The sequence below is a fragment of the Protopterus annectens genome, chromosome 10.part0 (genome assembly GCF_019279795.1).
Source record: "Protopterus annectens isolate FY-2018-M chromosome 10.part0, PAN1.0, whole genome shotgun sequence".
Lineage (NCBI taxonomy): Eukaryota > Metazoa > Chordata > Ceratodontiformes > Protopteridae > Protopterus > Protopterus annectens.
The window spans coordinates 1,022,424,164-1,022,445,024 of NC_056744.1; the positions used below are offsets into that span (position 1 = coordinate 1,022,424,164).

The window sequence follows — 20,861 nt, forward strand, 5'->3', positions numbered from 1 at the left end:
TAAACAATATTTATTATAATACTGGCTGGCCTTTTTTCTTCAGGTAATTGGTTATACTCTTGCTGCTGCTCTTCTCTCAGACAAATTTAGTTTATTCCACTCCTCTGTGGAAACTTTCCTGCATTCAGATTGTTTGCTGTGAAACTGTCACTGTATGAGGAAGACTCACCTGTATATTCACAGTGTCTTCCAGTACTTTAATCCTTCTAAACAGCTCTACTGTAACTGTAGTCTGGAATAGCATAACCCTTGTGCTTCCAAAGCATGCATTAGACTAACCTTCCTATTACATAAACTCGTTACACTGACACCATAACAGATAAAGACTCCTCCTGCTCGTATTAAAGCTGTTTCCCTGCTAAGCTCTCTTCCCACCCCAGCCACCCCCATGGCATGACATTTATAGGACCTGTTCTCCACCAAGAACTCCACCTAGTAAGCACTTAATTTTCTTTCCACTCTTATATTTGCTAACTAACCACAGCGATCGCACATTACACCATCTGCCTTACTCAGCTGTCTACTTCTATCCCTCCTGTATTCATACCCTGGGGTTCTAGCTCCTCTTTCTCTGATATATCTCTCTACAAATCTACATACCATGTTTTTCGTAAATATTACTGCATCCTTACTCTTCCTGTTTTATCACCTTAAAACTTACAATACATCACTCAATCTTGTACACATTTTTCCCACTATGTGCTCCACCTCTAACCATTCAAACCATTCCACTTCACCACTAATCACTTTCAGTATGTACAGACTCACCCAAGCTTTACTTCAAATTCAAATTACTAAACCCTCACACCTACCACACCCAAATAAAACTAATTGCTAGAGTTAAAGCAAAACCAGCTTATCAAACATATTCATTTTTCTCTCTGTTAACCACTCTTTGGGGATGTTCATCCCAACCCCAGCCCTTCCTCCCATCCTGACTCCCCAGTAGCCTCTAAACCTCATCCCAAGCCAAACCCCTCCTCCTACTCAGTCCACCCATCTCCTTCCAAAACAGGGACCACTCCACCATCACCAAAACCATGAAAACCCCACAAGCCTATCTCAAACTTACCCAGACAACTTAAACTCTTTCCTTAAATACTCAGAATCTATAATAAAATTTCAGAAATATGTGCTTGTATCTCCCACAATATACCAGATATTCCTGCCATAACTGAAACATGGCTAAAAACCCATATACTTGACTCTGAAATATCACTCCTTGGTTATAATGTCATCAGGGCTAACAGAACTCAAAAACAGAGGTGGTGGAATAGCTTTACTATAACATGACTATCTTGAAATCCTATTCTACAATAAACCTATTCCCAAATTCCATAACGCTGAACACCTCATTTTCTGCCTTAAAATAAATAATCATAATTAAACATGTATTATAGTACTCTATATTCCTCCAGCTAATAGTGTTACAACCCTAGAAAATATCCGAAACCAGATCTCACATACAATTTCTAATGAATAGATAATCCTAGGTGACATTAATATCAATTGGCAGATTATCTCCACAAAATATGCATCAGCTAGCCTAAACCTATTTGGCTTGGCTCATTTCATTTCCTGCCTCACATGTTATAATGACCCCAAAAACAGTGGCTCAATTCATGACTGAATATTGGTGTCCGATTCCACTAAGTATGTCTGTTGTGGCACGCTCTCTGATTCCCTCAGTGATCACATCTCTGTATATGCAAGCAGAGTCAGTGCCCACCATGTCAAACAACACTGACTTAGAACTTCATGTAACCTCACTAATTTTAACCCTGATACTTTTAACAGAACTCTAAAACAAATGTAACTCACTTTTCCTGAAAACTCACAGTAGTTTTGCTCCAACTAGAACAAAAAGAATAAAGAATAACCACACTCTTTGGTTATCCCCTGAAAGCCGACACCTAATGTATGGAAGAGATAGGGCTTGGAAAGAATGGTTAAAATATGGATCTCCCCAAAAGCTGTAACACTTTAAAGAACTATGTGGCCATACTAAAAGACAGATTATTGCAGACAAAAAAATCTGCTTCAGTAACCCCATACTAAATCAGTCTTCCAGCCTTAAAAAAATCTGATCTTCTATTAATAATATTCTCTGCCCTGGATCATCCACCACTCCTAATCCTGCTCCAAATAACACTCTCTACAAAGTAGCTGTTCAGTTTAATACACACATTTTGTATAGAAAGCATTGAAGCTCTTACTGAAGATTTTCCTCTCAACAAGCCTGATATCACCTCTCATCAGACAGTAAACGGCCCATTTCACCTTAAAACCCATCCCAATCTCCTATATGAAATCACTTCTTCTTAAAACTGAAACCCTGTTCTCCTTCAATAGATAACCTCCCAGCAGAATGCCTCAAGCTGGCTGCCGGTTCCATAGCCTATCCTGTGTCTCTCTTAATTAACACATCTAGCAAGGAATCATATGTTCCTTCATTATGGAAAAAAATTATTTCCCTTCAAAAAGGAGGAACCTCATCTGATACAACCAGTTTCAGACCTATTGCCGTATTATCCCCTTTGTCAAAAATCCTAGAGAAGTACATTCACAAGGAACTTCTTCAAGATATTCTTAAGGAAAAGCTCACAGATACTATTAACAAAGCTAGAGACGAAGGAAAATTTGTTTCCTCTGTATTCTTTGATCTCTCTAAAGCTTTTGATGTAGTCTCTCACCAAAAACTCCATTACCAACTACCTTCCTTCATGTTATCATTACCCATACTATTATGGTTTAACAACAGCTTAACTTGATAGATACCTGTCTGCTAAATGACTCTCCACTTTTTCTCCCTTCCTTCCTGCCAATACTGGTGTGCCACAGGGCTCCATTCTCAGCCATCTGCTCTTTAATGTATTCACTAACAATTTATATAAATCCACTCAGCAAGCTTCCATCATACAATATGCTGTCGATTCTAACCTAATATGGATTTCCGACAACCTAATGCATCTTCAGAGAATTACTCAAGAAGCCTTTAACTTTGTTGAAAGCTGGCTACAAGATAATCACCTGCTATTAAATCCCCTAAAACTAAATTACTTCTCTTTTTTCCAAAATCCCATTTCTATGAAAAACATAACTTTAAAATTTCTTCCTTAAATAATACCATGTTTGAAGTTACTCCACATCCAAAATTAGATGGCATGACAATCAACGACAACCTTAAGTTCAATTTACATATCTACAACAGCATCAAGAAAATTCATCAAAAAATAGGCATCCTACACAGAGTAAAAAATTCCTTACAGACACTTCCAAGGTTACTGTAGCTAGCACTTACTTCTTCAACTCCTTCCTATATGAAGCCCCTATCATGATCAACCTAAAGCCTCACTTAGTTCTAAACTTGAACAGTAGTATAACAAAGTTGCCAGATTCACTTGCAACAAACTTTACTGGACCTGCCACCTTTTATCATTAAAAGCACTTAACTGGCTTGAACATCCTCATCACTTACTTTATACTCAGCTCACCTTAGCCCACAAAATCACCCATATCCCATCTGCCTGCCCAGCAATTAGACCGCTACTCCAATACTATCTTCCAAGTTGTGCTGTTTGGTCAAATAATAAACAACTGCTTACCATCTACAAACCACAAAGAGCTGTGGGGTCAGTCTCTCTTCCAGTAGTGTAGCTAGAACTTGGAGTAAAATTCCTATATCAGTCAGGTCCCTCACATGCCTTCATCTTTTCAAACCATTACTAAAAGACTTCCTGTCTGCCTCCTGATACTGTCCCTGCCCTTCGTCTGGGACATAGCTCTCTAACACCCTTCATCTCATTTCTTATATCCCCTTTAAACCATTAAATCACTTACCCTGCTTATACTCTTCTAATACCCTACTTTATTGTACTTCTTAAACTACTATACCTACTTCTAATTAGCACAGCCAAATTACTATTCCATCACTACTTCTCTGTTAGCACTCAGACTTGCTTATCTCCTCTAATACCTCACTCTCTTGTAATTCCTAAATAAGGCCTACCTGTTTTATACACCACTCTTTTATCTGTAAAGTCACTATAAAGGGCATGCAAATTTAATGTTTATGAATATCAATGCAAATTTTAATACAGTGACTACAAGTTAGCCAGAATTGGCAGAAGTCCCACACTGGTGTCTTGGGTTCAAAGCTGACTGAACAGAACACAGATGGTAGTAGCAAATGGAATTCACACTGAGTGTGTGGAAGTTACAACTGGTATGAGACATGGGTCAGCTCTGAGTGCAGTCCTGTTTGGTATCTGTATCAGTAGTATTACAGAGACGGTTTACTATTGTTTATTCAAACGGAAAAACATTTTCCGTTCAAATAAACGAAAGGTAATACCAAAAGTAAAAAAAAATAACTTACACAATGTTGAACCAAATGCTCGACGCATTTGACTCGATATTGTTGTCGAAACCACCATGTGATAGCTGTATAGGAGCTGATGTAAATCAAACTGTTATACAGCTATCACGTTTTGGCAGGGAGGCTTTGCACCCCCCATGTGGGGGGGGGCTGCACCCCACCCCCCCACTTATATATTCTACCTTCGAGATCACACTACAGTGGGGATGTGGATGAATTTCCACTCCCCACTGTACTGCAATCTCTGTGCAGATAGTCGCTTTCCACTTATGCGAATGCAGTTGTGCATTCGCATAAGTGGAGTCCACTATCTGGTGCAAAAGTGCTTGTGCGTTCAACATTCTGTTTTTTGGCACATTGCAGCCAATAGAATGTCGTTCGCACAAACAATAGTAAATCTACACAGACACTGGATGGAGAAATATGCCTGGTTAGATGGCACAGCAAAAGAGAGAGTACTACTTAGGGATGATACATTTTCGTATTTGGTCTCAGGGATGGCTGTAAAATTATCTTCCTGAGATGCTTTGATAATAAAAATGTGGTAAATCCAAACAATACATAAAACCAATTCATCTGGGATATAAGAAGAATCAGGTTTTGTGTAGCAAGGAATTACATCTTACTTAAGATAAGGGAAATAAGCACATTAGGTGAGACTTATCTGCAGATAGACTTTGTGTATCTACATTGGCATGTGTTTCTCATATAGCTCTTTGTATTAGGAACAGTTGATTATACAACGGCCCCCCATTAATACTCAAAAATGTGCACGCTGATTGGTCAGTGTGTACGTTGTAAATCAGAGTTATAGTAATGGAAAATGGTCCGTTCTCCCAGACTTTTTCCATTACTATAACTCTTTTTTTACAGCAACGGAGAATGCAAGATCTCAGTTGCTTCACACTGCCTTGCTATGTTAAACTAGTTTAACATAGCAAGACAGTTTGTAAAAAGCAACGGAGATTCTCTGTTGCTTTTTTTAAAGCTGTCTCGCTATGTTAAACTCCTTTAACATAGCAAGACAGTTTGTAAAAAGCAACGGAGATCTTGCTTTCTCCGTTGCTTTTTTTCAAAACTGTCTCGCTATGTTAAATGGGTTTAACATAGCGAAACAGTTTGTGAAAAGCGACGGAGATCTTGCTTTCTCCATTGCTTTTGCCCACAGCTCTGATGTACTGCGTAGGTATACGCATTCGCAGTACATTAGAACTGCCGCAGAATACCAGATAGCTGCGGAAGGGCAGCAAGGAAGCATTATACAATGCCATTATTTAAGAAAAGGAATTTTTTTTTTCTTAAATAATGTCATTGTATAATAGCATTAACCCACTTCTGGGTGTGGGTAATGCTGGATTTACCCACGGTTAGCTTGTTTGGCCACTCGGGCTTCGCCCTCATGACCAAACCACACCAACCATGGGTAAATCCAGCATTACCCACACCCAGGCATGGGTTATTGCTATAATAATGGTTTCTTCCTGTGAATGCCTACATTCTTTAAGGAAGATGATTTGCACTAACTTGCTCAAAGCTGGAATCATTATTACAGACGGAAAGAGTCAATACTTTGTAAATTGCATGCTTTAGTTTGTTTTATTTCATTAATTTCGATCCAGCTCAGCAAGCCAAGTAAAATTCAGCTTCAGAAGCATTGGAAATAAACTGAACTGCCACAATCTATGTTTTACCATCATTATATTCATTTCTTAACAGAAATAACTAATTACTTCCTTCCTTCATTAGATATCTGGTTTCAGAGCATACTGCTATGGCTACTGAACTGGGAAAGATAGAGCCAAATTTGTCTCTTCCAGCACTGTTATTTCCAGTCAAAGGCAATCATTTCATTATTGTTGTTATTATTATTATTGTTATTATTATTATGCAGTTTTGTTAAATTTCTGGATGCCTGGATCTTGGATTGTCAAGACAGTAATCATTAACAGTCCAGAGCCTAGAGCCAGCGTCCACCATGTTACCAATTTGTATTCCCCATATAGTTCAGATAACAGAGCCTGGTCATTACACTAGGCAGTGCTTGTAGTTCAGCCTTCCTGACAAATGTAACTCTAACAAGCTTTTGTCACTACACTCGCAGCAACATTTTTTTTGATTCCTCCAAAAAAGAAAACATGCATCAATATCACTAGCACCGTGGTTATTCCTGACTAGGAATATATCACTCTGCTTAACTGAATACTTTATTACTATGCCCTTCATCTCCATTAAGGAGTCAATGTGTCATGGAAGACATATGCCCTTCTTCTACAGGTAGGAAAGCTACCCAGGAAACAGCTCAATTGTGCATACCAGCCAACCTTGTGACTAGAGCACACTTCTAAACCTGGTTTTCTGGTTTAGAGTCTCTTGCATGTTTCTAGTATACTACATTGTGCAGTCAAATAACACTTTAGTTAATAAAGTTGCATTAAAATAAAGACACAAAGCAATAAAAGTAACTGTCATGAAACTATAAGTAAATCCACACATAAAACTATACAAGAAACAGAAAAAACAGTGAAACAGAAGACTCTCATTCAGGTTGTATCAGTAAGGAAAATTATTACATTCAGTAAGTACATTCAGGATCGGTCGTAGGTCAGCTGGTGCCCTAGGCAAAAGGGCTCCAAGGCGCCCCCCACCACACCACCCAGTACCCCCATCTTGGTCTATCTACACCAAATAAACACTGAAAAAGCGCCACCTAGTTGGCCTATGCCTAAGGCCAGCTATGAGTACATTGCTTATACATTTCATTTTAATGCTGTCTTAAAGAATTACTGTTGTTTGTAGTCCCACACCTAAAATGGTAAAAGTTAAAACATGGTGTCATTTGCAAAGGCAAAAGTGCAACATATTGCTGTTTCTAGATGTAAAAAGATCTTTAAATCACTGGACCATAACTGACAGTTTAGTTTATTTGCTCCTGCATGCCTGCACATCTGCCTTTAGCTTCAATATGAACATTAAGCCAGTGTCCATACTAAATAATCCAGTGTGGCTTACTCAAAAAGGTAACTAGTACATTGAAAGTATGGAGTGATAAGCTTGCTGAGCACAGAATTATGTTTTCAATAGTGGGTATGCAGCTAATTAAACATTTCTAGCCTCTTTTATGTATTAGTCGGAATAAACACAAATAATTTCTTATGTTGGCTTTATAAGAAATCCTCAGTATTTTCAGAAGAGTTGTCACAGGCAGAAAACACCAGGCTGAGATAGTCTGAGTTGTGCTTTTAGTTGAATAGGTTTAGAATATATTTCACAGGCTTAAAGTATAAGGACAAACATTGAACATCTATTAATTATACTGTACTGTTTTGCAAATATGTATAGCTAATTCCTTTTTTTATAACATATGCAAAATAGAATCATGTATTTAAGAAAAACTCCAAGGACAGAAAACAATGATAGAAATGTGTTTCTCCCTGATCTAATGGGAACTTCTACTTAAAAACTTGCCAACTGTTATGCATTTAATACTCATTTAATACTTGATTAGTTTGAGCAGCTCACCTATTAGGAACTGATTTAACATTCTGTGAAGTTACACGGTAGTTTCCAAATGTCCAAAGTCCTCATTACAACAACAAAAAAACAACCGTTGTAGAAATACAGTATTTTGGGGTCTCAAATGCAGTAAAATGCTTCAGACCTATATGTATATAATGTTTTAAGGTCAGAAGAATCAACGTGAACATCATCCACTATAAAATAGCTGGTACAGACTGTGAAGCACAGTATGAACATGTCAGAGAGAGAGATCAGACAGTTACATTTTGTGCTAAAATGGTGCATGCCACTCCTTGAAAGGTATATAGCTCTGCAGTAAACCTGTTTAAAAGTAAAAAGGGTATAAACTGGTGATGGGATATTATTTGCTAAGACCAAATACTTGTCCTGGATGGACTGAGTAAGGCAAGAATCTCCTGTTGTTTGACAGTTAACTTACTGACAGTGGTTTCACCTAGGTTATGTATCCTGCCAACAAGTGGTAACCATTCCACAGCTAACCTGATGCCCCAAGTTACCTTGTGGCTGATTCAGTTCAACAGTCGAAATCTTGTACAACATAAATCTCAGTCGTACTGAGTAAATGTGCTAAAATTATACCTTCAATTATCATATATGTTTTTTTTTTTACTTTTAGGAAACTTAATCTGATAGTCCAGCCAAGTGATGATAGCTATTTGCCAAAGACGATAGCCGTGTACTGGAAGCAGCACAATGACATGAAGAAACTGAATGAAATCGATGTTGAAGAGTAGGTTGTGTGATGTTTGGCTAACTTTACTATGTTGAATGCATCTGTTTTTGCTTCCTCTGACAATACTGATAACTGTCTGATTAAACTACTAGGTTGCCGCAGGCTGTCTATGACTATGGTGACTGGCTGTGCTGTCAGAATGAAGCTTTGGCTAAGGGTTTTCTTCCCTCCATTAGAGCTCTTTTGAGTGTATACCTTTAACTCCCAGTGGGTGTGGTTTCAGACTTTAAAAAATGAAGTTATCACCTTACAGTTCTAAGACATACTCATTGATAGAGGTCATATATGAATACAGTTGTGTTTGCCATCATGTATGCGTCAAAGTAAAATATTCTGATACCTTGTATGTAACATGGTTTTGGAATTATTAATGCAAATATGAACAGGCAGTATATGTCGCCTAGAGGTGCAGTAAGAGGTAACTGCAGAAACGCCTGGAGACATCACTCGGCTGTAATAAGCAGAGATAGACTACACTTTGCACATAATGGTGCAGTATGAGTTAAAGGGTTTGATCTCTATCACTATGCACATAACAGTGCGGTATCAGTTTATTTATTTATTTTACATTTGTTGACTGGGTTTGTCCAACTGAGCTAAAGAGCCTTTTTTCAGTGGAGGCCCAGGGAGAAAAGCTCCATCATATTATACAATTATCATTATGCAGTCGCATTACACAGCAGTATTACAGAATTACTTCAAGGAATTAAGTAGCAAAATAATGTTTAACAGCGTCAGTAATCAGCAGTACACCAAATTTCTTACAAGGTATTTAAATAAAAAGCAATAATATGTCATTAGGATGAATACAACTTTTGGAATAAGAGGTTACAAAACCCAATATAGTCATAATGTTAGTTGCATCTAGGCAAGATAGCTACTATTGAATGTTTCTCTGAGGCGTTAGCTTTATAGGTTTTTGAAGACAGTAGAAAGAATAGTAAAAGAAGGCTAGAGAGAGCTAGGGAGAAGAATGACTAGAGGGCAGGAGGTAGGTTGTAGTTTAGGAAGAAGGTGATGTTTAGGGAGGGAGAGTGCAGTGGCAGGACCAGTGACTTTTAAAGTAATCTTTGGTGGCTACCTAGTTACAAAGATTGTGCACTTTGCACATAGTGCAGTATGAGTTACAGGGTTTAATCTCTATCACTATGCACATAACAGTGCAGTACCAGTTACAAGGATTGATGCCTAGCACTTTGCATATAGGAATGCAGTACAAGTTACAGGGTTTGATCTCTATCACTATGTACATAACAGTGTGGTACCAGTTACAAGGACTGATGCCTAGCGCTTTGCACATAACACTGCAGTACGAGTTTCAGAGTTTGATATCTATCACTATGCACATAGTGCAGTACCAGTTACAAGGATTGATGCCTATCACTTTGCACATAGTGCAGGTGCAGTATGAGTTACAGGGTTTGATCTCTATCACTATGCACATAACAGTGCAGTACCAGTGTTAAAGTGCACAAATAAATAACAAAGAATTTTACCTTTTGAGTCAAGAATAACACTTTAGGATATGGAAAGAATGGGTTTATTTCATAAACAGCACTGGGAGACTGCCTACCAAGATTTTTAAACCAGGCTCAATGAACAAAGGAAAACTTTATATTTTATGGCTTTTTCATCAATGTTATGCTCTCGTGATTTCTGCTTAGAGTTTCATGTGAACACTTGACAATACACCTTTTTAAAACATAGGCCATCTGGTCTAAGAATTTATCTTTTGACCTTGTTACATCTAGTACCAGTACATACTATCTTTGCAGACATTCTTGCAATAACACATCCCCCAGCTTGAGAAGGCCAGAGCTTACAAAAGATTTCTGACAAGTTTTTTTTGTTCTTTCCTCCATTAACATTCTTAAAACAGACTCCTTTAAACATAGTAACATCCCTTAACTCCTTCAGCACTTACTTTAGTTATCTGTCAGTAAACTATAATTTGCTAATAAAGAGAATACAGTTTTAAGGCACTTGAAATATAAAGCAACAAGTTATGTGAAACTATATTTTGCATAATCATGCATCTGTTTTACCTTTTGATTTTAACATAAACATAAATCGCTTGAACTCCAAGAAACTCGTTCACAAACTCCCAACAAGTGTAAAAGTTGTTGGTTTATTAAGCGTTCTCTTCACAATCCACTTTTCGTCAAGTATACCTTACTCAACTTCATCAGATACAAATATATACACATTGTTACAAACAAGCACTCCATTTGAACTCGTAACCGAGTCACATGCTAGACGCTTTCAACACTGTTATTGGTTAGATGTTTGTATCCACCTGCTCCATTGTTTTAAAAATTTAAAGATACATTGTAATGTTTGCTTCTATGTTAAACATGTTGTCTTCTGCACATAACTACATAATACAATGCGAAAGCGCACTAGCTGACACTATAACTTTTCACTAAACAGTGCATATTAAAAAGTATATGTTAAAACAATTTATATTTTTGTGTATAAATAAATATGTACTAAAACATTTAACATGTTAAAAAGTAACCTCCTTCTATTACGCTGCTAAATGTAGCTATTTTATTCTTCATACTAGACATCACTCAATTAACCAACATACCTCGGGTTATATGTTTAAGGAAACCCAAGCCTTCCTTCACTACTCTACAAGCAATCAAGGGTTCTGGATATACCAGTCCTCACAAACTAACTTTGTTTTGTTTCAGCCCAACTTTAACTTTACAAACCCTTAACACCAAAGTAGTATGAAAGCTATGTTACTATGTGACATGGATCATACTACAATTAGTTACTATCCAAATTTTTTTATATAATTGTATGTACTATACGTTTCATTTACTTAATTTATCTTGCCCTAAGGCGCTGAATAAACATGTACTGCACTTAAACAGCTCGTTTCCACAGAAAACACAAAAATATATATTGTTTTAACATATACTTTTTGGCCAACTTTTTTTTGTTTATTATGATAGTCACTACTATAAGAACAACAATAACTTCCTATGAGGACACATGACTTCCCTTTGGCAGCAAGCATTATGTCAAGTGCCAACCAATTTTGTAATACCACAATTTGAATTTTAGTCATATTTCAGTTTGCTATTTTGATGTGATGTGAAGTATGGTTCGCTACTTTCTGAAGAATTTGAGCAAGCATGCTGATTTCAAGCATTATCCTTTGTACTGCATACCCAGGAGCAAAGACTGAAAATACTTGCTCTGCCCAGTGAACTGCCCCTTTATTTTTTAGCCTGCCTGCTGGAGAGTTTTCAAAATGTTGAATAGCAGGAGTAATATAGCCCACAGAACAACATTCAGACCAGTTTGTAGGCAACCAGGAGTAGGCATGATCACTGTAAATGTAGCAACGATCCTCTATTATTCCCCTGCCACACCCCCAGTCATAGCTTTTTAAGTGTAAAGAGTTCAACATACTTTTATGTCTACTGTCATTGCATTTGCTGGTTCCCACTGGTACAATTTCATTTTTGGCATAGCATGTGTCTCCATGATTTGCGGTTCCAGGCTGGAGAGACACAACCTTTGAAAAGTTAGTCACATTACACCAAGTTAGATTAGTGTCACTAAGATTCTTTTTAAATGTTACCTGTGATGCAGGGATTGGAATCATGGGAATCACCGCCTTAAATGATGAGGTATATGTGAACATACCCAACAGTTTGTCACATTTAAGTCCACAGCATATTGTCGAAGAACCAACAGAAAACTATTTTTCTTGACCGGCTTATAAAGTAAACAACAGCAAAAACAAAACAAAAGTACCTGCTGTCATTAGATTCATTATGGACTGCTGTTTGAGTTGATTTTTTAATCCTTTACTGGGGCAAATTGTTTGTCCTGCACTTTTGATTTTTTTTTTTTTTGCTGACTAGGATCATTCATCTGAAGCTTTTACACACGTCTTTTTTTGGTCTCAAACAGATCTTTTTTTGGGGGAAATTTTAACATAAATCCAATCACTGGATCACAAATGGTGACAAGGCTGGTCAGGAGCTTTTGTTACAGTTTTATGGTACTGCTGCAAGAAATGAGTATGTTTTGTGCAGTAAGACAATATAACATTATTAGTTTGAGTTACTTCTTTATTTGGCACAGGGGGTGTAGCTGGAAGGGCCATGGGTCTTCCCATTAATATCTCATAGGGACTCAATTTTCTTGTAGCATTTAATGTACAAAGTGTCTTTGGCCACTTAAGATTGTTTTAACACAGATCTTTGAAATCTTATTTTTAAGGGGCCTGTTATCTCTCTGTCTCTACTAATTTAGATGACTGTGGATGGTTGGGAGTCAGGAAAGTGAAGGCTCAACTTAGTATTAAAAATTCTGCATAGCTTTTTAATCAGGGAATTTTTAAAGTGAGTTCCCTAGTCACTATTGATAGTGCAAGGTACACCAAATCTAGGTATGAATTTAAATATCAGTTTTTTAACTACTGTTACAGAATCCCCTTTGTGGCATGAGTAAGCTTTCACCCATGCCACCGATATAAATTGAAATTATGAAGTTTTGGCATCTGGACAAAGTCTAGCTGCACATTAACAAAAAGTCCACAAGGTAGTGGTAAGCAGGCAGCATTAATGTTTGCATTTTTGCTAACATTATGTTTTAGGCATATTGCACAGTTACTAACATGCTGATGTATCAAAGCGGAGACATTAGAGGCATACCTACTTCAGGTAATTTGATTAAATAAAGCTGTCTTACTTGCATGGGCTGGTAAATAATATGCCTTTACCAGGCAAGGAAGCAGGCACCACCAGTCGGCCGTCCGTTTGTCAACATAACCCATCGGCAGATTTATTGCATCCATTTTTAAACCACCTCTGAACTTTTCCCAGTGATGCTTCATCGTGGAAAGCTGATACTCTCTTAAAATCAAACACATCATCACTGTTAGAGTCTTGCAATAACATTACATGAAAATTTGCACAAAGTCCTTTTACAACTTGCTTAGCATCTTGATTTGCCAAATTATTTTTCTTTGAAACAGTATCTATTTTCATGGGCACTGCATTTAATTACTGCTAAATATTTTTTTAGGCCACAAAAGAGACTCTAATCTTTGTTGAAGCAAAACTTTATTACTGGTACAGTCAGATGTTCTTGAGACCAAATTTTAACTTTGAACTTTTCCACAGGAACCATCCACAAATAGGTCAAGTTCAGCATTGGGTATAGGAGTGTTTTTAAGTCATTCTTAGGAGAAACCAGATAATTAGTCACACACACAATCATGCTCTTCACCATCCTCAGTAGTAGGTAACAAAGATGCAGGATTTAGAGCAGCAAGATCTAAAAACTGGTCAGGTCTCACCGGGGGTAAATAAAACCCAAAATTTTATCATACATTCAAGTAAAATCCAGTATACCAAGTTTAGTCAATAAAGTATAATAAAAGCCAGTGTTATGAAATCCAATATGCCTAATGCAGTCAATCTGATAAGAACTTTCGTCTTTGCTTTTGAAAACTGCATCAGATGATTTAATTTTATTACTGGATCCATTTAAATAACCCAATCTAAATTCCAAAAACGTAAACATAATAGACAGGCCCCCAAGATTGCCCTATCAAAACAGTGTATAAACCATCAATTATATTAATCACAGTTGGAGTTCGACTCCAGCATGACTGTTAATTGGTTAGGCAGATATTCCATATTCATGAAGATCATATTAAAAATACAGGAAGAATGTGCCAAAAGTACAATTCCTATCAAAAAATACAATTTCTGTGAATAAAATAAAATAAAATAATAATGATAGTAGCATATCATACATATGACGTAAAAACTGATATTGTGACTCAACTTTTCTTTCAAGTGTTTTAAGTTTCAAAAAACAAATGATAGATAGTTGTTCATTCAGTCCTGGTCAGTTCATTGTGATAAGCCGCAATTGCCATTGTAGCTCACATTTTTACAGGTATAGTGTCCATGGCCCATTTCCTTCCTTGATTTCTATCTGTTCCAAGGCAGAGAACCTAAGTGTATGACCAGAATGTTTCACGCAATGTTTAGAAACAAGTTTTTTTTTTTTATTTTAATATTATGCATATGTTCATAGATTCTAGCTCAGAATCTTTGCTAGGTTTTGCCTATATAGAAACCAGGGCATAGTGGGCATAAAGCACAATAAACCACTCTGTTAAAACAACACATCCGATTTAATTTGATGTTCACGTTGTTAATTTTAAAATTTCTTCCTTCTAAGATGTATTTGCAGAAAGGGACAATTATCACAACTTTTCATCATACCTTGATGGCATCTCAGTGAACCTTGTTTTTTTTTTTGAGATTCATGCCTTTTTTATACATAACATTAGGTCCCATGCCTGCATAATTATGGATATCACTATCATTTATGAGGATGTGCCAGTTCTTTTTTTGGACATCTTTAATCAAATCACTATCACTTGTAAATGGTGTTATAAATGCACACATATGGTTGGTGCTATTGCTGCCATTCATAATAGTCCTCAGAGTATCCATATCAAGTATAGCCATAGTTAATTCCTTATCAATATTCACATCACCATCGGTTTTGGGATGTGGAGTTCCTAAAATTGGCATGTAATACTTCTTTTCTCATTTATTCAGTACCTCAACCATAATTTTGTTGATAAACTTCAGAGGGTAGCTACGTTTCAAAAACATCTCCTTCAGAGTGAAACATTCATCCAATACTTGTAAAATGAAAAAAAAAACTATTGGAGTAGATTTTCTTCCTATAGACTCTTGATGTAAAACATTTAATGAGTTCATCCTTACTAAGGCAGACGTCCAAATATGCTATATTGGATCCATGGCATTGGTGGGTAAACTTCAAAAAACTGGTAATACTGTTGATGTATATTACAAGGTCATCAATTAAATGATATTCATGCCATAAGATAAAAATGTCATCAAGATAATGGATGTATAGTTGCATACAGTGATGGAACTCAGACTGGAAAACAAATTTTCTTTCCCATTGTGTCATCACTATATTAGTGAAAAGGCCCCCCCACATACTGCACCCATGGCAACCCATTTCACTTTTAAAAACATAGACCATCTAGTCTAAGAATTTATCTTTTGAAGTTGTTACATTCAGCACAAGTATATACTATATTTACAGACATCCTTGCAATGACTCATCCCCCAGTCTGAGAAGGCCAGAGCTTACAAAAGATTTCTGACACAGTTTTTTTTCCTTTCCTTCATTAACATTCTTAAACCAGACTCCTTTAAACACAGTTGTTGTTGTCTTTCAGCTTAACATTCTTTAACTTCTTCAGCACTTACTTTGCCTTCAGTTATCTGTCAGTAAACTATAATTTGCTAATAAAGAGAATACGGTTGTAAGGCAAGTGAAATATAATGCAACACGTTATGTGAAACTATATTTTGCATAATCATGCATCTATTTTACCTTTTGATTTTAACATAAACATATTAAAAACATTTATTTGACACATTTTTGAAGAAATTGCAAGTAAATATGCATTTTGTGAAGAATAATCATGAGACAACACATTTTTCCTTAACACCAGTTACAAGGATTGATGCCTACCACTTTGCACATAAGAGTACAGTACAAGTTAGGTTTGATATCTATCACTATGCACTTAATACAGTAACAGTTAATTTGTAGTGTCAGGTTAAACTGTCTATTCTCCTAACTGTGCATGGTTTGCGTGTGTGTGTGTGTGTGTGTGTGTGTGTGTGTGTGTGTGTGTGTGTGTGCGCTTGTTTATTATCTAGTACTGTTTCCATGCCATATGTCCATTGGTTGTCTGGATAGACTTTGACTCCAGAAGTAAATGAATGAATGAACAAAACCTACTTACACATATCTGTGAAAAGATGAGCAAGAAGGTGAGGGGGAGTATAATAAATGGAGGTGCGACATTATCATTTCTTTATAGGATCATTACTAGGCTATCGACACGGAGGTCATTTCAAGCCTAGCTGTGTCATCCCAATTTAATACCATTCATACTCTAGTCAATACCCAGGATTGTATTTAGTAATGACTACCCGTGTCCAGGAAGGTTGTGAATGCTATACTTAGTAAGAATTTACTGTGCTCCATCCACTTGTCCAGGTTCTTTTTGAACAGTGTGATAGAGGTGCTCTGCTTCACATGAATTGGCAGCGTATTCCAAAGACACTGCAGTCATTGGGAGACAAATCTGTCACTCCAGCATGTCCTATTCAAGTCGCAGGCCATTTTTAGGTCCCTGGAATGGGTAGCTCTAGTTCTGTTTGATTTACGGATGTGCAGCAAAGTCATTAGGTTTGGGTTGGAGATTGCTTTGTAAGCCAGGCATAAGTCTCCCCAAAGAAGTCTATATGATACTGAGTATAGTGACAGAGACTTTAGTCAATCTGTGTAAGGCATGTGTTGGAGTTCCTTGATCTTCTTAGTTAGAAACCTCTGAGTTTTCTCCAATTGCTGCAGGTGCTTTGTACAACACATGACAAAAGGGGTGTTATGCTCAATTATGGGCCTGATTAGTGACGAGTATAGAGGGGTTATAACCTCCTTTGCTCTAGAGGGAATGCCTTTGCTAATCAAGAGTGCTACGTAGAAAGCCTTCCTTACTACAGTAGACACATGGTGGTCAAAGTTAAGGTCGCAGTCTACGTGCGATCCCAAATCTCTTACCACTTTGTAGGTACATAGTGTATAGTTGTTAATTTGATAGTGTAAAGGTACATTGTTTTTACAGATGGGAATGATGATGCATTTCTTTGCATTCAGTTTGAGACCTTGACTAAGACACCAGTCGTTGGTCTGCATAAGACCCTCCTGAAGTATACTGACATAATTTGGGGATTCAATAATTATACCCAGTTTGCAGTCATCCACAGCCCCTTAGTTTTGGCCTGAACTTCTGAGAAGTATATACCAAACAGTAGGTGCCCAGAGATGGCCCTTGTGGTACCTCACTGGTGACAGGTCTACTGGTTGATGTGGAGTCATCCAATTTGATAGTGTGTGACCTGTTTGTGAGGCAGTTGGCAACCCATCTTACAACAAAGGGGTTTACATTCAGTTTTCTAAGTTTATTGGTAATGCCTTAGTGTGGGATTGTGTCTAAGGCCTTTGCCAAGTTGAGGTATGCTGTGTGCACAGATTTGCCCTCATCTGTGGCCCTGGTTACATTTTCAAAGAAATCCACCAGGTCTGACAGGCAGGATCATATCTCCCAACTGTACAGATGTTTGAAGAATACCCAGATGTTTGCCTCATATTTTTGGTCGATTTTTCATAAAGTTATGGTTTTCTGGCAAATTAGTGGTAAATCATTAAAAGTTGAAGTTAGAAAATAATGGCAGACATTTGAGTTTCAGACTTCATACCCTTCAGAAAATTCATACTAATACAAAAACCTGTTATACTATCAACTTTCTAAGTTTGTAAGAGCAATATTTAAACATTGTCCCTATTTTTGAGCCTTTGTCCCACTTTTATTGATGGCTTTGTTCAGATTTCTTGTTCTAAGAAGTTGAGAGGTATGGGTCAGATCCAGAGTTTGGAGGTCCCCTATGTCTTTATTTGGGTCCCCTTCAGAGTAGAAATTGCAGAACATTGAACTTCTGATCATCAAGGACCAGAGGATCAAAGTTCTGCCATATTGAACTCAAAAAAAAAAAAAAAAAGCTAAAACGTGCAAACTTCTTATTTCACGTTGCCCCCCCTGCACCTCCCACACCCCCTGCTACTTAAATATACCAACTCCGAGATCGCACTACAGTGAAGATAATGGCAAGGAAAGGGAAAATTAACATTTTCTTCACTGTAGTATGATCTCGGAGTTGGTATATTTAAGTAGCAGGGGGGTGTGGGGGGTTCAAGGGGGCTTGCCCCCCTGCAAAACCTTACAAGCAGAGTTTTATCTTTTTAAATTTAGTCTACTTTCATGTTCAGTGTTGTAGAACATTGATAATTTCATCCTCGATGATGTGTGGTTCAATGTTTTGCAACTTCGAGCATTTGAAGTAAACACCTTTATTTATGAGGTCCATGATGATACATTCCGTGGCTTTACAATTGAGGCTGGTTAGACATAAGGGTGTGTGATTACCTGGGTCTGTTGCTAAATCTCCTTTGTGGAGGGGATTAACTGTTGCTTTTCTCCATTCCAGAGGAACAAAGCCTGTGGTTAGGCTATGATGGAATAGGGTACTTAATGGTGATGCTAGATCATGTTTTATTTTGTTTATAAGACAGCCTGGGATGCCGTCTGGTTCCATAGAGGCTGTGTTTTTTACCTTAGACAAGACTTTAATGATCTGCTCTTTGGATATGCAGGGTGGGGAAGAAGTTGGGGTCAAGGCTTGTGATAAGTTTGGAGGGGATAAGAGAGTGAAAGTTTCACCAAATCTGTCCATTAGCAGGCTTGCTGTCTCTGTGGGATTAGTTTGTGTGATACTGTCAGTCAGTAATTCGGCACATGCTTGGGTCCTACCTTTTAGGCTACGTACATAGCTCTAAAAGGCCTTATGGTTATCCTTGGCTGTGATTGCTAAGTTTTTCACAAAGTAACCCTTAGAGGATTTGACATGTTGTCTTATTTGCCTATTGAGGCTGAGAAGGGTGCTTTTCCAGCAACTTTTTGCATTTTGTTGTTAAGTTTGTTGATATTGGATGTCTACCAGAGCAGTTTGTTTTTACTTGGGGCTCTGTCTTTGATTCTGTCTGGAACAGCTGGGTCTATACACTTATACAAGTGATTGTACATGGCTTTAGTGTAAGCTTTGGTATGTTTACCTCTTCCAGCTGGGGGTGGGGCTTGGAATGCATTTATACCTTCCCCTAGGGGGTATAGTTTGCTTTGATGAAGCTTTTTAGTCCGACTTTGCCCTTTGTGGTCAGATTTGACTAATGAGGGTTTGACAGTTACGGTGGCGCATCTGTTTGTCATGTTAGTGAGGACCAGATTTAATATGTTTGTTCCTCTTATTGAGGTTTGAACAATTTGTTCCAGAGAATTTGAGTTAATAAAATCAAGGAACTTTTGCACGAGTGAGTTAGGGCTAGAGTAGGTTTCCCAGTTGATGGTGGGATAATTGAATTCCCCCATGACCAGAGTATTTGGCAATATTTGGATTTGGTCAAGTAGGCCTCATGCGCACCATGATCTATGGAGGGGGATCTATAACTCTTGCTATGACTTGAATGGGGGTCTTACCCACAGTAATCTGAACTTGGAGTAACTCCATGAAGCTGTCCAGTCTAACTAGTCGGGAGGTGAATTTATCCCTAATGTAGACAGAGACACCACCTCCTTTGGTTCTCACATGTTCATTTTGCGTTCTGAAGGTGTGGAAGGCATTATAGCATTGCAAGGCCGGGGTACTCTCTGAGGCCTTGAACCAGGTTTCTGTGACTGCAAATATCCTTCAGTAATAGAACTGCTTCCAGTGTGTGCATTTTTTGGTGTAAGCTCCTAGCATTTAGCAGCATAATCCTTATAGTCAGGATATGTATCCTGTGTGTTTTCAGTATTTTGAGATTCAGGATGTTGAGTTTTCAGGATATTGGGCTGCTGGATTATGAAGTTCAGGATTGTGATATTTCAGGATTCCGAAGTGAAACCATATATATATATGTATATATATATATATATATATATATATATATATATATATATATATATATATATATGTGTATATGTGTATATATATATATATATATATATATATATATATATATATATATATATATATATATATATATATATATATATATATATATATATATATATATATATATATATATATATAGATAAAAACACCAGATAGAAGACCACCACGATGCTATAAAACCTTCTTTTATTAGAACAGAACAAGATGGATAAGCGCTTTCGCGTACCAGACCCAGTACGCTTCCTCAGATCTACGTTTACATTGAAAAAACACCATTTTTATACAAAAAACATTAGGCTTGACAAGTGTCAATTAACTTAATGAGTATCAATAAATCAATTAAAATAGCCAAAACGACTAAAAGGTGTATAGCTCCATAAACATAACTGCATGTTCAATGAAGAATTATATACTTGATCCTTTTTAATATATGTATCTAATTAAATCAGAAACAATGTATAGAAATATGTGTAAAAGACACAAAAAACATAAATCTATGCAATTTTATGAAAAGTGTAGGAGGCGTGAGTATATGATATGTGATAGAAAAAATATAATAAAAATG

The 20,861-nt window shown here is 37.1% G+C and overlaps 1 protein-coding gene across 2 annotated transcripts in view; it reads left to right on the forward strand.

The window, feature by feature from the left end:
• LOC122813461 (E3 ubiquitin-protein ligase HECTD3-like) overlaps positions 1 to 20,861 on the forward strand; it is an 833,769-nt gene that overhangs the window by 338,028 nt on the left and 474,880 nt on the right. For both annotated transcript variants that reach the window (XM_044085784.1, XM_044085783.1), the window contains exon 6: positions 8,532 to 8,645. In XM_044085784.1, the coding sequence (XP_043941719.1) occupies positions 8,532 to 8,645 (114 nt within the window). The remainder of the gene's footprint in view (positions 1 to 8,531; positions 8,646 to 20,861) is intronic.